The following is a 20,672-nucleotide window of genomic DNA, read 5'->3' on the forward strand; positions in this document are numbered from 1 at the left end:
CCCCCCAGTCTCCATCCCCTCTCCACAAGCAAAAACAGCTCCCTGCCCTCTGTGGCTCCTCTCTCCCACACTTCACCTCTCCGTGCTTCATACCTGCTGAGTTCTGTGGTTAAGGTTGTGCAGATTATTGTGTTAATCCTCAAATCAGCTTTCTAGGTGTGCAGGATGGTTTAATGTTGATCTGGCTGTATTTCATGGTAGGTGAGATGGAAAAAAGACTTCCATGTTGTCCTGCCATCTTGGCTCCCCCCCTGGAACACTTAGGTTTTAACATTCTGCACCCAGGGCTTCAATGGAATAAATAAATCAATAAGCTGATTGCCTCAAGTAGTTTGATTGCCAGTTGCATTGGGGTAACTTTTGTTCTTCAGTGAATTTTACACTAGGGAACAAGGGATGAATGTGGGTGTAGGCCTTGTCCAGGCCCCTGATTCGTAACCCTGACCTGGGAAGTCATTATTCTCAGAGCTGTGTGTAACTTACAGGAGCCTGTCAAATGCTCTGTATCCTTCTTTTTGACAGTTTTTCCCAGTGACATGTGTCATAAATACATTTCTCATTTGCCAGAATAGGTTTGGGTTTGTTTGAAAATGACGGGTCCTCCAATACCACATTCTTAAGTCTCACTAACAGATCATTTATACCAAAAATACTTCCTTTACAGGAAAAAAGATGGTATGATTTTCAATGTGGGTTGAAAATCAAATCCAAGTTCTAACAACACTGAGACTTCCTGGACCCTACAGATTAATCATGATGATCTTACCATGAAATACTTTGGGTAGTAGGAATTACTCTCTACTTATTGTTTCTGTCAAAACCTTTGATTGGAAAAGTTTTTACAGTAGGCATGTTGTCATTTCTAAAGATGATTATTAATTTCCTGGTGTGTCTCAACCATAATATGGTGGTCATTTGTTTTAGGCAATAAGTGTACCCTTGAAGAGTTGTTCATAAACTAAATTTTAACAGAGTAGTTCATATGTTCAATACACACGAGGAACTATTTTACTTTCTGGGTTCGTTTATAACTGGAAAACCTACTCTGAATTTGTTTGAGAAGTGTAATGCTCATACATTAGATTTTGTTTAAGTGAAGGACAGTTGAGTCACCTGGGTTGCTCAGTCAGTTAAGCATCCAACTTTGGCTAAGGTCATGATCTTGTGGTTCATGAGTTTGGGCCCCACGTTGAGCTCTGTGCTGACACCTTGGAGCCTGGAGCCTGCTTCAGAGTCTGTGTCACCCTCTTTCTCTGCCCCTCCCCTGCTCATGCTTTGTCTCTCTCTCTCTCTCTCTCTCTCAAAATAATAAACATTTAAAAAATTAAAAATAAATAAAGGACAATTGACCCTTAAATAATGTGACAGTTGGGGCACTGACCCTCTGTGCAGTCGAAAATCCATGTGTAATAGAGGTGCCCGGGTGGCTCAGTCAGTTAAGTGTCCAACTTCAGCTCAGGTCATGATCTCACAGGTTGTGTGTTTGAGCCCCGCCTCGGGCTCTATGCTGCAGTTCAGAGCCTGGAGCCTGCTTCCGATTCTGTGTCTCCCTCTCTGTCTCTGTCCCTCCCTTGCTTGTGTTCTATCTCTCTGTCTCTCAAAAATAAATAAACATTAAAAAGTAAAAAAATTAAAAATAAAAGAAAATCCATGTATAACTTTTGATTCCCCCTAAACTTAACTACTAATAGCCTACTATTGACCAGAAACATTACTGATAAAATAGTCAATGTAATACATTGTACATGTAATACATGTAATACATATAGGATGGATTTTTCTATCTTGTATGTATTATATACTGGATTATTACAATAAAGTATACCAGAGAAAAGAAAATGTTATTGAGAAAATCATAAGGAAGAGAAAATACATTTATGGTAGTGTACTGTATTGAAAAAAATCCACATGTAAGTAGTCCTGTGCAATTGAAACCTGTGTTCTTCAAGGGTCAGCAATAATCTTAATGAGAATCAGATAAGATTACCAGTGGTCTTGTACTCTCAGTTCTGACTTAATTATACCACATTTCATCATGATAGGAGACTGTAAGATTTGTCAATTCTACATTTTCTCACTGATACTCAAAAGACTCAGAAAAATCTGCTCCTTGAGAGTCACTCCTTGCTCTTTCTCATCTCCTTCTTTCAGGGAGGGATGTGGGGTGCCACCAGCTCAGAGTTGGGGATGATTTGTAATGTTTTGCTGAAATATTAGGTAACTTACTAAGTAATTTCTCACGATCCTCTCAGTCCTGAGCTCCACATTTCTGTGTGTTCTGGTCACCTATTTCTGCATAATAAACTTCCCCTAAATTTAGTGGTATAAGGAGTTTGTTACTGTTTCTCACCATTCTGTGAGTTGTTTAGCCTAGTTGGTTGGTTTTGACTTGGGCTTTCTGAATGTGGCCGCACACCAGCATTGGCTGGGGCTGCGGGCATCCAAAAGCTTGACCAGTCTGGTGGGCTTGCCAAGATGGCTCATTTACGTGTCTGACAGAGGCTTTCTGTCAGTGAACAGCTCAGCTGGGCTGTCCACAAGAGCACTGATATGTGGCCTCTTGTGTGGCTTATTCTTCTCAAAACATGGTGGTTGGGTTCTAAGAAGGGGCATCCTAAGAGTAAGTGTACCAAGAGACCCAGGCAGAAGCTAAAAGCCTTATGATATTTCCTTAAAAATCCCAGAATGTCACTTCTGCCACACTCAAGGCAAGGAACTAAGGCAAATTAAGAATCAAGGGGAAGGAAAGTAGGACTTGCCTCTTGATGTAAGTTGTAACCTGCAGATGGGGTCCATTTTTTGACTGCCATGCTGTGTGTTGGAAGAGCTTTCTCTAGAAGAGTAAGATTACATAAAAATGAAAGGAATGAGAGGCATTGTAGCACAGTGGGTAGGGGGTGGTTATAGAATGCTTGCTGTGTATGAACTAATGGCCAGCCTTGTTGGTTAGAACTCAGTACCGGGCAGCACACATTGAATGAGCCCATCTCCATGGAAGCTGGTAGCATCCCGCAAGGAGAAGCATTCCCATACAGTGGCCCCCACCCTAAAGTAACCCCTTCATAATACAGGTGATTGAAAAACACTTGGGAAGGGAATTGAACTAGCATAGTTTTAAAGTCAGTTTTATCTAAAAATATATCTAAAAATATTTTTATCTACATCTGCACACATGTATCTTGTTCATATTGAGTCAGTAAAACGATCTTCATAAATCAGAAGTGCACACTGCTGCACAAACACATAGGAAACTGTGAAGTAATGTGTCTAGTACACTTGATTTCCAGCTCATGCTGTGGAGGTGCTTGGAGAGGGCTGTGCCCATGGAGTACCTTATATACTTAGAATGGATACTTTGGCGTTTGAGAAAAGATCAAGTTCTGTCCAGGTGCTTGGGAGTCTAATTGCCTCCTTGGCCTCAATGAGGAAGACACCTGCCTGTTAATCATATGGAGTCGTGGGTACCCGGCTTCCTGCAGAGGAGTGTGGCTGGTCTGGATACATAGGCCAACAACCCTTGAGGGTTGTGAGGGTTACTCTCCACACTTGTAGCTTTGTTTATTGCTCCCTATGTCCTCCTCTCCAGCTCCCTGTGGACTCAAATTTGTGTTTATCTGTGCTGAAAATTTATAGGCAAGATAAACAACATTTCAAGCCATTTATAACCAGAGGCTGTGCCGGAAAGGAATTGGGCTTTCCATTAGAAATGTGTTAAAATGTTAGACTTTGCAAAAGGTAGGGAGAATACCCCTTGATGTGAAAAGAAGGTGATTAAAGGAGATTGATACAAGTTTGATCCAGAATATGGTTATGTGGGATTAGTACTCTATCGACTTATGACATATCCTCTTATGGAATGCCAGGCATGGAGGGTCCTGGAGACGCCATGTGTATGGGGCCCCTGTTTTTATACTACCAGGAGAGCCTTTGGCAAGAGTGAGGGACATGGAAGGAGGTGGGGGAGAAAGGGTGAGGAATGAGACACCAAACAAACACAAGCCTTAGGGCAGTGGATGGAGTATGGGAGACTGAACTCCCACCTTGCCTGCCTTTTGCCATGTGGATCATCCTCAACAGAGGAGACCTCTCTTGATCTTCAGCTCCTGATAGAGCATCCACACCTTCTCCATACTACTCACCTCTCAGTCAGTCGCATGAATGGAGATCCACAATTCGGCCTCCTTCCTTACTTCTCTTTTGCCTGCACATTTTTTTTTTTTTCTAGGAGAGAGAGCGAGAGAGCGAGAGCGTGAGCAGGGGAGGGTCAAAGAGAGAGGGAGTGACAGACTCTGAAACAGGCTCCAGGCTCTGAGCTGGCTGTCAGCACAGAGCCCAATGCGGGGCTCAAACCCACAAACCGCGAGATCATGACCTAAGCGAAAGCCGGACGCTTAACCGACTAAGCCACCCAGGCGCCCCTGCCTGCACATATTAACAGAACGCCTATATAGGTTCCAGACACTGTGTGACGTGGAGAGAATTCTCCTCTTGGGAGTTACACAGCAAGCAAGGGAACAAATAATTAGTTATAGATTATGATTGGTGTTTTGGGGAAATGGGGGTGTGATAAAGAACAGGGAGTTCCCACTTTGGAGAGGATGTTCAGGAGGTAACAAACAGCCAGTGACCCCAAAGGCCATGGTTAAACTTTGACATGTCTTATATGGTATTTTAAAGTTCCTTAAATTGTGTGTTGTTAACTTGTGGGGGCTTTTTTCCTTTTATGAGCCCAAGTTAATAGAATGCCGAATGGACAGCAATTTGGGGAGACAAAGGGAGGCCAACCTGGTTGGCCAGACATCTTCTGGCTGACACTTTCTTCACCACCACCTTTTCTCCCTAGGGAAAGGAGACGTGTTTGGAGACGTGTTCTGGAAGGAAGCCACTCTTGCCCAGTCCTGCGCCAATGTTAGGGCCTTGACCTACTGTGACCTGCATGTGATCAAACGGGATGCCCTGCAGAAAGTGCTAGAATTCTACACGGCCTTTTCCCACTCCTTCTCCCGGAACCTCATTCTCACCTACAACTTGAGGAAGAGGGTAAGCTGGCCATTTTGGTTTATTTTCTACCAAGAACAGTCTTTTGTGCCCTGCAGATAACCACATGGGCAGAGAAAGTCCTTTCACAGATTGTTTAAGTGGAGCAATAGTTTCTATAGGGATTCTGTGCATGGCTTGTTTTTCAGAGATTTTGCTATGAAATAAGGGCAAGAGAATGTTGCTAGATTAAAAGACAGGTTAATTTTGCTGCAAAAGGGATTGGTTCATGAGTATGCCCATGGGCTTTTCCCCAGCAATATCTAGACTTTCTGGCATTTTGAAAAGATGAGCAAAAAATGAGGTCATTAGTCAGAAAAATGACTGAGTGGGGCTGCTTAATTCAAATAAACTGAATTCTCCCTGGTGACTAGGTCTCACTAAATGGTGTGAGGCCATTCACTAGCTGATAATAATAATTTTTAAAAGCTAGGAAGATGATTCAGTTGGGTTAAGAAAATCAGAAAGGTATGGAATCTGATTGCCTAGAGAGTATCTTGTATACACCTGCTGATTTAAGAGTAGTTTTAAGACCCAGAGAAGATTTCTGGTCTGAAATTGTTTCCTTCAGCCCTCAGATCATCAGGATTGTTCCCTCTGCCTCTGTGAGGATTAAAGTATTCTGTCTCGTATTCTTTAGGTTTTTCATGACCACCTTTCTTGCACTTCATCTGTCTCTTTTAGTTAACAAGGTAACTCGGACCTATAGAAACCACCTATAGGAATTATCATAGGAATCTTTCAACAAATGATCTCGTAATCTTTCCTCCAAGACTGTTCCTATTCTTATGGTCCTTGCCTCTGTTGACATTGTATCACCCCAGGGTTCCAAGTTAAAAATGGTGGCATCATGATTGATGCTTCTTTCTGGTCTCCCATGTCTCAGGTTACTCCTCAAATCCTTTGGGTTCCACCTAAGCTCTCAAACCTGGGTCTACACTCTACTTCCAACCCTGGGGCTCTCCCTGAGCTCCCAGGACACAACGCCCAGATGCAGACCTTCCCTGTGTCTGACACCATGCAAAGGTTCCCGCTTGTATCAGTCCTCAACACGGCACTTCCTCCTTTGGCTAATTTTGTGACCTTTAAAACAAATTGGATCATGTCCCTTCCTTTGTAAAGACTTTTTGGCCTCACTGTAACTTTAGGATAATGTCTGCAATGCTTCAGCATGGCTTATGTGGCTTTTCACATCTAACCCTGACTTAAACCCCAAGCCCCAACCTCAGCCACTCTTCACATGCCCACCTCTACCACCCCGAACACTCCCACCGCGAGGGCTCTGCACAACTCTGCAGGCGCCACACCCTCTCAGAGCCCTGGGCTTCCTCAGCCAGGCATTCTTCTTTCCCTTTCTCTCTGTGACAAATGCCTATTAGCCCTTAAGACTACTGAACTGTTTACTCATTCACTCATCAAACCCAGTATACACCAGCTGAACGAGACTAGACATAGAAAGCTGAATAACAGTTCCTTATCTCCAGGAATCTAAAGCCTAACAGAGATGATCAGCACAGGAAGGATAAATGCAGTATGTGAGGCTAAGTATAGGAGTGTGATTTGTACAAGATATTGTGGGAACATGAAGGAGAAGGGCAGCTAAAGGGGGAGCTGGAGAGAAAGTGTTGGGGAGGGGAGTGATACTTGAATTGAGTCTAAAAGGATGAGCTTGCCAAACAGTGAGAGGATACAGGTGTTTCAGGTGGAAGGGCAGTTTGAGCCAAGGCACAGAAAAAGGAATCAGCCTTTCTTCTTTCAAGTTACTTATACAAGGTTCCAAATGCATATCACTAGGTTACCCTTATAATATGCTTGTGAGTCCCTACTCAGAGGCCCAAGAAGGCAAGGCCTGGGTACCTGGGTAGTCCCAGTGCCTAACCCAGTACAGAGGATTAATAAATATTTAAGGATGCCAAGGAGAAAGTGATGGAATCTCTAGGACTCAGTTTCCACATCAGAAAATGTGAGGTTATGGATCATTTTTATGGTTCTGTGATTTTAAAGTTGGCCATTTAAATTCTCATTGGGAATGGGCAGTGGTGTTGAAGTGTGCATTCACAGTTCTTTGTTTATTTGGGAACGTGGAGTGCCTGCTGGTGGTACTTTTAACCACGTGGATTCTTCTAAAGTCTATTTTTTTTCCTCCTTTTTATGAAAGCAAGTTGATTATAATCAGCTTTCAGTGTTGCTGATAATGTAGGTTGGAAAAAACACAGTTTGGGTTATTTGGAGTAGTAATCATTTTGGAATAATTGTGGATCCAATAAATCTGTCTTATAAAAAAATAAAAACAGCAGTGCCTCCGTGGTCAGACTGTCTTCATAAGTACAGAATAATTGACAGCTTGCAGAAGGGAAGACTGGGGGCAGCATTTCTGAAAGGCTGTCATGGAGGGCAATTAGGTGGGGTGTGTATGGCCACAAGGCGTAGAGGAAGCATCCAAGCTGTAGAAAATATAAGAAAGATCAGGTGGTCCTGAAGGTATTTAGACATTCCCCAGATACCCCTCAGAGATGTTGTAGAGGTCCCTGAGGCATCCAATGGAGAGTCACATTAGTTGACTTTCAAATGTCCTTCCAACCGCAAATGCCTCTGAGTCTGGTATGGATCCAAGACAATTTTAGTGAGATCCTTTACAAGAAGAGGTAGCCATTCTTTTTCTTGGAAAAAAGAGGCTTGTCATTTTTTTGGTGTTGCCATTGTAATCTCTCATTGTGTCCTTCTGAGAACTAATTCATAGTTACATAGGGCATAGAAGACAAGAACATTACATGCAAGAATTATTCTTGCAGCAATTTTTTTTTCTGGCAAAGTGAAGTGTATTCTTGTGGCTGTTTCTATCTTGGCAAAATCAAGTGTTGTTTGCAAAGATTCCTGAGAACATAGTGCCTTTGACATCTGTTTGGGGAGTTGTTTGGTTCTGTCGACGTCTCCTTGTGCACCGTAAAAACTCTCAGCTGGAAGGTGCGTCAATGGCCATCCAGTCTCTCCTCCATTTTCCTACCACACCATCTTCATTTCACAAATATGACCTTTTATCGAAAGGTCACAGAGCTGTGTCAGTAATGAAAGAATTGGAGCCAGAAATGATTCATCACCCGGCTGTCTTGCTGATTCTCACAGCTTCATGGCCTCCCCTGGCCTCTGCATTCTAAGCCTCATCTCTTTATCTCTGAATCCATGTGTGTGAGCACTGCTCAGCTCTCTGCACTGCTCTTGGGACCCAACTCAGGAAGGGACGTGTCACCTTCCTCCATTTCCTCCAAAGATGCCTGAAGTCATAGGCAAGAATGAAAGAGGCACAACCCTGAGGCCAATCCTGGATTTTGACCTTTGGACTCCCTTGCCTGTGGGCACTGAGCCAGATGAGACCTGGGTCTGTATCCTGCCTCTACCACTTAGAGCTTCTGCAAATTATAAGTGCTTCCTCATCTATAAAATGAGGATGATGAGAAGTTCTACCTCGTAGGGTAATTGTAAGGATTAAATAATACTGACAAAGCTCTTACACACAGAGTCTCACACAGTACGAACTCAGTTACATTGTGGGTTAGTATTTTGTTTTACCAATTGACACCCTGCTTCACTCTATATTATCTTGTGCCTTTTGGAAAATAAAAAGAAGTCAGCTTGGGGCACCTGGGTGGCTCAGTCGGTTAAGTGTCCAACTCTTGGTCTTGGTTCAGGTCATGATCTTGGGGTTTGTAGGATTGAGCCCTGCATCAGGCTCTGTGTTGACAGCTTGGAGCCTACTTGGGATTCTCTCTCTCTCTCTCTCTCTCTCTCTCTCTCTCTCTTCCTCTCTCTGTCCCTCCCCTGCTCTCTCTCTCTCTCTCTCTCTTTCTCTCTCTGCCCCTCCCCTACTTGTACTCTGTCTCTCAAAATAAATAAAAAACAAAAAGAAGGCAGCTCTTCTGCATTTGCTTACACAGGGTACTCACTCTGCAGAATGTTCTTTGGAGCAGGTGTTACTCCAAAGTTCTCTCTACCTCTTGCAGCTGCTCTAGAATGTTGACATGGTGCTGGCCCCACTGTCTCTTTGGCTCCCACCAGTAGTGAGGTCAGCATTCACTCACTATTTTGGCCAGCTTCATTCATGGAGGGAAAAATTAGGCCATTCTGGCATCTTAGGTCAGTCACCATGGAGTCAGGGTTTTGCCAAGAGGAAAGCACAGCATACTCGTTTCCTCTAAGGGAGGTGGCATGTGGTTGTCCATGAAAAGAAGGGGGGGTAGAATCTTCCTCATCCCAGACCCTTGGCACTCGGGGGTGCAAGGCCCTCTGGGAATCTTCCTCAAGGCCCTGAATAGTCTTGTAGTCTTTTCTCTGCAGTCAGAGCTTTGCAGGATACTGATAGTAACATTATTACTAACTCCTGATAATTATGCAAGCTGCAAGTTCCATCACAAAGTTAGTATGTGTTTCATGTCAGTTTATTAAATCCTCAGAATAGCCCCGTGACATTATAGTATCAATCCTATTTTTCCAGGGAATAAATTAGGGCCCTATGGAGAAGAGAATCACTTCCTCAAGGTCACCCAGCCAGTAGGTAGCAGATTCCAAACTCTGCATGTGCCCCTGCTGCTAAGCAGCATTGTATCATCCTGGGAAGCTTCGCCCATGTTGGCATTCTTTGGCTTCTGCTTTCTCCCAGTTCATTGACTTTTCAGGAGTGGAACAGAGTATCTCCAAAGTATCTTCAGTATCCTCCCGCACACGCAGAAACTTGTACAGAAAATCCCAGTCTGGGGACATGAGAAGTTTCCTCCATAGGGTGACAGCCACACCATGGCCGGGTGTGTGTGGGAGGAAAAGCACACCTCCCTTTGGTTAAATAGCAGGCTAACCCAGCCATGATATTAGTAACTTACGAAACAGAGCACCCGCTTTGGGACTAGGGACCTAGGTTTGAATATCCTGGTTTTGACTATTGACCAGCTGTGTGCCCTTGTAAAATTTCCTAAACTATTCTAGGCTCATCTGTAAAAAGAGTCTAATAAAAGTCTATCCTAATTAGATTTATTGAGAAGATTACATGCATTACAAGAAAACAGTGACATAGTATCTGTAGGAACTACTCAATACCTATTTATACCTTCTCCTTCCCACAGCCCATTTTTTCTCTCAGCCTTGGGTCTCTGAAGTTCTGAGTTCATGCTTTGCTCCCCTTTGTTTATAATGAGACCCGTTCTTTAATCCGTGTTTCACTTGGGCTCTATTGTCCTTTCAACCTGGGATGCAAGTTCTGTTCCAAGATACTAGCTAGGATATTGGGTCTTCCTGCTCATCATTAGGACAGTAAAGAAAATGTCTCACAGTTAATCCCATTTCTCTCCCATTGCTTGTAGATAAGCAATTAGGTAATTAACAGCAGTCAGTGCATGGGATAATTGGCATGTAGGTAATTGGTAGGGTGGTTCTCATTCTTTGTGTGGGGGGCTTTATTTTTAAAGCCAATGTTGTTGTGGTTTTGAGTATGTTTTGTGTAGTGTTTGCCTATGATAATTTGTTCCAGGGTAGATTTTTCTTAGCTTGATAAGGTCCCAACCTAGTGAGTTTCTAGGGAGCTGAGACTATAGTTACTGGTGGCTTCAAAGCAGGGGCCTGCTAATGCCTGTTTTCTAAAACTGAGGTTGCCATAGTGAACTGTCTTGAATACTATATGTACTTTTCAACACACTCCCCCATACACACCTCATAACCAAAGGGCATTTTCTTCTCAAAAGGAGAAGGTAAAAGCATTGGAGGCTTGGAAAAAGAGCTGTGCTCAGAACTGGCGTGAAAGCCTCTCAGGTTTCTTTCTGCACAGATTCTTGTGGAAGGTGATGAGATGGAAAGATAAAAATGGCAGGTGCTTGGAAATGTATCCCCTTCCCCACTGAATCATCACAGCCTAAGTTTTAAAAATGATCTCTACATAGCTCATATTTTTTTTGTCATTCTTCCATAGTGAGAGCTTCTGTGGAATTAAAATCATCCATTAGACTGTCAAGCTATAAAGATAATAAAATCAGGGTTTTGAAATCAGAGGTGGGGGAAGGGATAGATGATGTGAGTGATAAGACCATAATTCTTTCAGGAAAGCAACACAGAAATCAAAGCCAGGTCCCTTTTCCCTCAAGAGGATCAGGGGATGATGTTAGGGGCCTGTTTAGACTTCCATGGATCCTTAGGAATTCTCCCTAGTACCCCCAAAACATATAGCAGACCTCCATCATGATCCCTGGGGTGTGGGAGAAAATGAATGTGCTTCATACTTTGTTATGAATCAGCTTGAAATACAGGTGGTTTGGGTGTATGTGGCCATTTTCAAGGAAGCAATAAAGTTCTGGAATGAGTGAGCTTTGAAGCTAGATCTCTGCATCTGGACTCAGCCACTTGCTAGCTGGGGGTGAGAGTGCAGGGGGATATTGAACAACCATAGCTATTCCTGTTTTGTGGATTCATAATGTCTACCCCAAAAGGTAGCTATGGGAAGAATAATCGTGGGCCAGCCACAGTGCCTTACACATAGTAGGTGCACAGTCAAGTTACTTTCCTTCCGTTGTCCATGGGAATGGGGGTAGCAGAGTGAAGAAGGAAGAGGTGAAGCCCTAATAGTGTGGCTCATGGAATAAGCATATGGAGGCAATAGAGAGTAGTGGTTACAAATGTGGACTCTAGAGTCAGAGTTCTTGGGATCAAGTCTTGACTCTCAGTGACCTTGGGCCAGTTACCCAACCTCCCTGGGCCTTGGTTCATTCATTTATAAAATGGAAATAGTAGTAGTACCTTAGAAGGGTACTTTGTTATAGCAAGATCTCCATGTATGTGTTGCTCTCATTATTGTTATTGCTGAGCTTAGCTTTTCTGGAAATGAAGAGATGCCGTCAGGGGCTAAGAGTTTTAAAAGGGGAGTAGAGGCTGAAATTTAACAACTAGAAATCTCCCAGACAGATGATTCCAAGATCTGTGCCTGAAACTCTCAGGTAGCACCAGAGGAACAGGTGATTCATCAGTGAGGTTTGGTAAAGAATGTCTCTGTTGGACTCATCACAGATCCTGACTTCCTCCTATGACAGAATGGATAGAGGGAATGGTAGAGTCTAATGTGGAGAAGGTTCTGGGAAGGGAAGTTGTAATTTATCTTAAGTTTTATCAATCTTGAGGCGCTATTACGTAGTGTTTACCATGAGTTAAAAAAAAAAAAAAAAGATCTGCCTAACCAAAAATATAAGAGATCTGTATGATGAAAACTACAGAAAATTTATGAAGGAAATTGAAAAAGACACAAAGAAATGGAAAAACATTCCATGCTCATGGATTGCAAGAATAAATATTGTCAAAATGTCATTACTTCCCAAAGCAATCTACACATTCAATGCAATCCAAATCAAAATTGCACCAGCATACTTCTCAAAACTAGAACAAACTATCCTAAAATTTGTATGGAATCACAAAAGACCCTGAATAGCCAAAGTAATATTGAAGAAGAAAACCAAAACGGGAGGCATCACCATCCCAGACTTTAGCCTCTACTACAAAGCTGTCATCATCAAGACAGTATGGTATTGGCACAAAAACAGACACATAGACCAATGGAATAGAATTGAGAACTCAGAATTGGACCCGAAAGTGTACAGGCAACAAATCTTTGACAAAGCAGGAAAGAGTATCCAATGGAAAAAAGCCTCTTTAACAGATGGTGCCAGGAGAACTGGACAGCAACATGAAGAAGAATGAAACTAGATCATTTTCTCACACCATACACAAAAATAAACTCAAAATGGATCAAGGACCTGAATGTGAGACAGGAAACCATCAAAACCCTAGAGGAGAAAGCAGGAAACAACCTCCTTGATCTCCACCGCAGCAATTTCTTACTTGACACATCCCCAAAAACAAGGGAATCAGGAGCAGAAATGAACTATTGGGACCTCATCAAGATGAAAAGCTTCTGCACAGCAAAGGAAACAATCCATAAAACTAATAGACAACTGACGGAATGGGAAAAGATAGTTGCAAATGACATATCAGATAAAGGGCTAGTATCCAAAAGCTATAAGGAACTTACCAAACTCCACAGCTGAAAAACAAACAATCCAGTGACTAAACGGGCAGAAGATATGAACAGACACTTCTCCAAAGAAGACATCCAGATGGCCAACAGACACATGAAACGATGCTCAGTGTCCCTCCTCATCAGGGAAATACAAATCAAAACCACACTGAGATACCACCTCAAGCCAGTCAGAGTGGCTAACATGAGCAAATCAGAGGACTCTAGATGCTGGCGAGGATGTGGAGAAACGGGCACCCTCCTACACTGTTGGTGGGAATGTAAACTGGTGCAGCCCCTCTGGAAAACAGTGTGGAGGTTCCTCAAAAAATTAACAGTAGAACTCCCCTATCACCAAGCAATAGCACTACTAGGAATTTACCCAAGGGATCCAGGAGTGCTGATGCATAGGAGCACATGTACCCCAATGTTCATAGCAGCACTCTCCACAATAGCCAAAACATGGAAAGAGCCTAAGTGCCCATCAATGGACGAATGGATCAAGAAGATGTGGTTTATCCAGTGTGGAGATTCCTCAGGAAACTAACAATAGAACTCCCCTATGACCCAGCAATAGCACTGCTAGGAATTTACCCAAGGGATACAGAAATGCTGAGGCATAGGAGCACATGTACCCCAATGTTCATAGCAGCACTCTCCACAATAGCTAAAACATGGAAAGAGCCTAAGTGTCCATCAGCAGATGAATGGATCAAGAAGATGTGGTTTATCTATACCATGGAATACTACATGGCAATGAGAAACAATGAAATCTGGCCATGTGTAGCAACATGGATGGACCTTGAGGGTGTTATGCTGAGCGAAATAAGTCAGGCAGAGAAGGACAAATATCATATGTGTGCACGTATAGGAGGATTAGGAGGAACTTAACAGAGGACCAACCGGGAGAAGAAGGGGGGAAATGGTGGGGGAAAGGGAGAGAGGCAAACCATGAGAGACTCTTGAATGCTGACAAAAACTGAGGACTGATGGATGTGGGGGGGAGGAGGGATGGGCATGGAGGAGGGCAGTTGTGGGGATGAGCACTGGGTGTTATGTGGAAACTAATTTGACAATAAACTATTTGTAAAAAAAATAAAAATAAAAAAAATAAAAAGCTTCTCAAACAAACAACAAAAAAAAGAAGATGTGGTTTATCTATACGATGGAATACTACATGGCAATGAGAAAGAATGAAATCTGGCCATGTATAGCAACATGGATGGACCTTGAGGGTGTTATGCTGAGCGAAATAAGGCAGGGAAGGACAAATATCATATGTTTGCACATATAGGAGGATTAGCAGGAACTTAATAGAGGACCGTGGGGGACAAGAGCGGGGAGAGGGAGGGAGGCAAACCATGAGAGACGCTTAAATGCTGAGAACAAACTAAGGACTGATGGATGTGGGAGGGAGAGGTGAAGGGGGGAGATGGGCATGGAGGAGGGCACTTGTGGGGATGAGCACTGGGTGTTATATGGAAACCAACTTGACAATAAACTATTAAAAAAAAAAAGTTCTGGAGTGCCTGGGTGGCTTAGTCGGTTAAGCGTCCGACTTTCGCTTAGGTCATGATCTTGCGGTTCGTGGGTTTGAGCCCCGCGTTGGGCTCTGTGCTGACAGCCAGCTCAGAGCCTGGAGCCTGTTTCGGAGTCTGTGACTCCCTCTCTCTCTGACCCTCCCCTGCTCACGCTGTCTCTCTCTCTCTCTCCCAGAAATAAATAAAACATTAAAAAAAAAAAAAAAAGATCTGTCCAAGTTCAGAGAATCATGAGGCCAGTGCAGTCCCTTGGAGAGTAATGTACCTGCCTAATATTCTCTTAGAAATGTGTGATTGAGTTGTAATAATAGGGGAGTGCTAATGAGTCCCAGACCATACGTTCAGTCCCCAGGTGAGCAAGTTGGCTTCCTGAGGTCTCAGATGCTTAGTCTGGCATTTCACACATTTATTTACCCCCTGAACACTTTTTAAATTCCACCAGCAAGTTTCTACTATCTACTACAATATACCTATTAACATGCATCAAAGCTGGTGTTTTACAGAACATCTCTCAGAAACGGACTAGATGCTCTTTAATGTCTCTACTGGTTTACATGTTCAGTGACCTGTAGAATAGACAGGTCTTGTCTGGGAAACATCAAGAAGCCAAAGATAACTCCAGCACAGTGGGAATCCTGGTCCCTCAGTCCTCAGTGAAATCCCAGGCAGAGATTGTGGGCAGAGTCTCCCAGCTTTCTGAACATCCTCCAGAACTCAACTCCTCGCCATCACCTCTCAGGGGCCCAGTGGCTCATTTATTTCCAGTGCACATTTGGCCTTGTTACCAAAGAGCAGTTTGTCCTCAGTTTGCCAGCGCACGTGCTAATAAAAAGCTGCAGACAGATGTTTTCTCCCTGGCTTCATTGGTCCCGTATTGACCCAGTCAAACTTCATGTTCCAGACCCATCTGCCATGTTTCTGTGCTTCCTTGTTCCCATTTACGTCCTCCTTCCACTCTTAAAATTTTGCTCTTTGGCTTTGAACATGTTCTTATACATCCTGCAGTGAGTCATGGAGGTTTTTATTCTAGCCTGTGCTTTTGGTGAGTGTAGAGTTAGGATTTCGACCCGGGTGACCTATCATAATAGTAACTACCTTCTAAGATGTTAGATTAATGGAAGCAAATGTTAGTTCAGCACTACCACCCCCCTCCCCCAATCAGGGGGCTGAACACTTGCATCAGGAGCTCACACACAAAATCTAATCCAGCCCAGATGTCCATGTGGATGGTTTCTGGTATAATGTGTGTCACAGGCCCACAAAATATTGGTGCTTCTCATTGCAAACTTTGTTGATTGCAACTCACTTGTTGCTAGTATCACTTGCTGGTTTTGTCCTGCCTGAATTTAACTTTGGCTTCTAGAGTGAAATTCTGAATCCACAGTGGTGTCCTGTGGATCCACATAGCTTCACTTTGATCTCTCTAATACAGGCAAGGCCCCCTGTCTTTTGATCCAATAAGTACCAGTGACCTCTTTGTAGGTATCATCATACTTTCAATTAACTGTTCATTGTAGGTCTTTCTTTACAGTCTAGAAGCTCTGTAATGGCTAGGTCTTGTCTGCCTTATTTGCTTCTCTTTCCTTATTAGCTCTCTTAGAGCTTGGTACTAAGCAAGCACTTGATAATTGAATGAATGAATGAATGAATGAATGAATGAACAAACGAATGAACGAACGAACGAATGAACGAACTAAACAACTATCCATCCAACCAACAAATGAGCATACAACTACATCAACCAACATTGGGCATGTGCCTCTTTCTTATTATTGGTGTAGGTTTTTAAAGCCTTGACTATAAGATGGTTAGTCGTAGAGGTACCTCTCCTTCTGTCTCTCTCTGAACTTTGCCCATATATCCCCATCTCATCCCTCTCCCCTCTTCTCTTTCCCAGGCCCTGAGTATAGAGGTCTCTCAGCCTTTATAGGTACCACTGATGCCAGCATAAGATAATAATAATCACCCCCATTTATTGAGTGTCTCCCAGGCCAAGTATGCACTAATGCCTTTGTATGCATTATCTCATTAAGATGCTGAGGAAACTGAGGCTCTATTAGGTTAAATGATTTGCCCCAGATCCAGTAAGCTAAATGGAGCTGGAATTTGAGCCCAAGTCTGGCAATCGCTAAGACCATATTCTTGGTTTTGTGCCCCTCCTGTAAATGGAGACCCTGCCTCACTGATCTGGGGTTAACAGCCCACAGAGGAAGCGTAGCCTTATGAAGCAAGTTTCAGTCCATTGTGAGAAGCCAGAGGAATGACATCCAGCTCTGGATGCCAGCTTGACTGGAGTTATGCACCTGGGTAACTGAAGATCAGGCCAAGGCCAAACTCATCCAAGGCTGGGAAGAGGCCTTAACGTCAGAATGGGTATGTGGTAGTCCTGAGTCTAAGACCCCTTCTGTCCCAGAAGTAGTTAACAAATGCTGTGAGGAAGAGATTAGCAAGGAGGAGGAGATTTTGAGATGGGTATTGATCAGGGGAGGGAGGTGGGGGGTGGAAATTTACCTGACTGGGAAAGAAATATAGTCCTTTGTAGGTACCATGTGCCTCATGGTGGATAGGATACAGATGGTCAGTTAAATGGCTGATACTTAATCAGGAGGTGTTTTTGCATGGATGATGGGAGAACAGAATCTTAGTCACTAATCAGTAAAAATCTGGGAAGAGAGGACTTCCCGAGGGAAGCCACTGGCCAGTTTCCCCACTCCCCAGGTCTTCTTCTTGCTCCTTCCCTACCTGGTTTTGAGGACTCCCTAAGAGAATTATCCCAGGCTCACAGGGTACAGCAACTTTAGCATCAGGGTTTGACTTTTCTGGAGGTGCCTAGAGACCCCAAGGAAGGGTGGACCAACACAGAGGACATGGTGCTTTCAGGGGCCTGAGTGAGCTTGGCATCTCTTCCGCTCACTTCCTAATGCACCCACTGAGGTTATAGGAGCCCTGGAACCCTCACTTTCCAGGCTTTAAAAAATCCACCTGACTGTCCCTGGGTAGCCTAGAGTAGCAAGAGCCAGCATATTTCCCATGACAGATTTAATTTTTAAAAAGCCCCTTGCAATAGGCATCATGCAGAAGATGGTGCCTTATCCTTTGGAGATCAGTTTGCAGACAGCTCTGCATTCTGCTGCATTTCCCAGTGTACTTCTTGCAAATGCTTAAACAGCTTCTGGTTCACAGGGTATGAATTTCTAAAAGAGGATACTTGTTCATATTATAGCACCTAAAATCCTGCCCTGCTTAGGCTGGAGCACGTCATACATTTGGCACTTCCTGTAGATGTGGCATGAGTGCATCCTAACCCTGTCAGACCTCTTTAATCATCTGAATGAACAGAGAAGTAAAGCTTGGTCCCAGTGATTAGAAGCAGGCCAAGGACTTCCCTAGGCATGGGACAAACCCAATGGCAGGTGGCAGAGGGTGGAAGTATAACATGGAAAAGGAACAGAACACCTGTGAGCATAAGAAATGGCATCAAATACTAAAAATCCTTGGTGGTGGACTTGTTAACTGGACTTGTGATCATTTTGCAATGTATACAAATATCGAATCATTGTATCATACACCTAAAACTAATAGAATGCTGCATGTTGATTATATTTCAATGCAAAAAATACCAAAAAGCCTGACAAAGCAAAGTACGTTGCTGAGGACTCTGCAGTCATTGGCATGCCATGCAGTAAACTGGCACACTGTCCTTCTCTAAAGTCCCTTACTCAAACACAGGGAGGAATCCTGCCATGGGAATTTGATTTAACTTGATTTCATAACAGACAATGAAATGATTATATAAGGCTCATGTGGCGTGAAGGGTCCTGCCTTTCTCTGATCTCTTCCCTGTATAGTTTACACCTAGCTCTGGGGAGGACTCAGGAAATCTGCTCTGGGTGAAGCTACTTTCTTTTGCCTCAGGACAATGAGGAGCTGGGGAAAGAACAGGGCTCAGGGAAAGAAAGGGGACTGAGAAGTCAAGTTGCAAAGGACACCTGTGACTGAAGAATTTCGGGAGGATGAGTGGATTTTGCCAATTGTATTTATCCAAGAGAGGAACCTGGCACCTTTTGGGTGCAGCTGAACTTTGCCTGGGAGGCTCATGCCTTTGCTGACCCCATACTGTGAGCTGGGCTGCAAGAAAATCCCAGGGAAGAGCTTGTCTGCCAAATCCAGTTTTCCCAATCCTTCCGCCCCAGGGCCAGATGAATGCAGCCACAGAGCGGCTTTGTTTCACTATTAGGCTGCATGTTGAGGCAGCTGGGAAGCTGCCAGGATTTTCATCCCGGGCTTTATCCTTAAGCTCTTCCTAATTCCACTCTGACATTTCTCTCAGGTTAGAACCTGAACAGGGATGCTTTTGGCTCAAGGGCTCAAGGCTTGCTGACTAGCACTGGAGGCAACTCCTAATTACCTGTGGTTACAAGTGACACAACTCCTTGGAATCTGTAACCAACCGTTTCCAGCAGCTTCCCTGATGGCAGAGTTGCATCCCTCACTCTGAGCAGGGTGGCACCCTCTATGCTCCATGCTTCCTCCTTCCCTTTCTCCCACTGCTGGTGACTGCTCTGTGGGCTTGGGGATCCTGCAGGAGGATGGAGCATAAGCAGGTGTGTCTTGGTCACTGCCTGGGCTTTGGCCACCGTCTCCTTCTGCAGAGCCTGGTACTGTTTGCCTGTGTGTGTGCACATCCTGTGATCACCCTTGGCTGGAAGTTTGTAGGCTTCTCAGTGGACTGGTCTGTCTGCCAGCAGTGCTGCTGCTGCTGCTGCTGCTGCGTGTGGTGTGTGTGTGTGTGTGTGTGTGTGTGTGTGTGTGTGTGTGTACATGTGCGCACACGCGTGTCTCCCATCAGTGATTAGACTAAAGGAGGCTGGATAATACACCAACACTTGCTGGATCTGATCACTGCCCAGCATCCTGTTCCTCTACCAACTGGGGTTGTGGGGTCAGCTCGGTTTGGCTATGGAAGTTTCTTTTCCCCTTTGGGTTACAGGTAAAGATTAGCCTGACATTTGTAAGCTTGAAAACCCTGTGAAGTGCCATGTGCAGTCAGTTGTTATTTGTCCATGTGTGTACTTTGTAAAAGGTAAATATCCCCATTTGGGGCCATGGGCCGGAGCCTTAAATCCTTAGTAATTACAGTGGGCAGAGCGTAGGGTGGGGAAGGGAGCAAAGAAACTGTACATGTTATGTACTTTGAGTCCAGGGCCTTTTAGGCCAGGGACCTTTCATGGCATTTACAAATGATTCATGGCTACACCCCCCACAGGGAGTTTACTGTAGGTTACTTATGATCCTGAGGCTTTGGTTCAGGACACAAAAGATACTCCTTCATGGAAGCAGTGGGAAACAGTGCATCGAAGGCCGCAGCGCAGAGCTTGGGAACAAATGTGCAGGGCAGATGCTAATTCCTCCCCTCAGTGAGGCCAAGAGCAGCCTCCCAGGGGAGCCTGGCTTCTGTCTCTCCTAGGCCGCTCATGGCATTGAGACTCCAAGTTTCAGCTGTTGTTGACCTAGCTTCCACTTTGTTTGCATGCTCTTCCTAGTGTCTACATGTGGCCAGTATGGTGCAGGAGTCTGACTTTCATCGTCAGTCTTGAGCTTGCCAAGGAAAAGAAAACCGTCAGATTGGAAACTTCTAGAGAGTGGCATTGTGGCATCTCCCATCCACCTCCTGACACACCAGCCAGGGCTTCCCCAAGTGTATTACTCCCCCGTGGCTACCATCATGCATGATCCCACACTGGGCAGTTGAAAACAAACGAAATTGACTCTCTCACACCTCTGGAGGCCAGAGGTCCAAAAGCGAAATGTCAGTGGGGCTGTGCTCCCTCAGAAGGCTCTAGGAGAGAATCCTTCCCTGCTTCTGGTCGCTCCAGGCCCTTGCTGGCTTGTGGAAACATAGCTCTGGTCTCTGCCTCTGTATGCAGACGGCCTTCATCCCTTGCCTCTGTGTGTCCAATCAACCTTTCCTTTTCTTATAAAGTCACTGGTTGTCGGATTCAAGGCCTGCCCTAATTCCAGAACAGTCTCATCTCCATATTCTTCTTAAATTAATT

At 44.2% G+C, this 20,672-nt stretch overlaps 1 protein-coding gene across 2 annotated transcripts in view; it reads left to right on the forward strand.

Moving 5' to 3' along the window:
• KCNH1 (potassium voltage-gated channel subfamily H member 1) overlaps window positions 1-20,672 on the forward strand; it is a 393,338-nt gene that overhangs the window by 294,651 nt on the left and 78,015 nt on the right. For both annotated transcript variants that reach the window (XM_039230120.1, XM_039230121.1), the window contains exon 10: window positions 4,844-5,040. In XM_039230120.1, the coding sequence (XP_039086051.1) occupies window positions 4,844-5,040 (197 nt within the window). The remainder of the gene's footprint in view (window positions 1-4,843; window positions 5,041-20,672) is intronic.

Source organism: Hyaena hyaena, unplaced genomic scaffold, assembly GCF_003009895.1.
Source record: "Hyaena hyaena isolate Hyena2069 unplaced genomic scaffold, ASM300989v1 scaffold_43, whole genome shotgun sequence".
Classification (NCBI taxonomy): domain Eukaryota; kingdom Metazoa; phylum Chordata; class Mammalia; order Carnivora; family Hyaenidae; genus Hyaena; species Hyaena hyaena.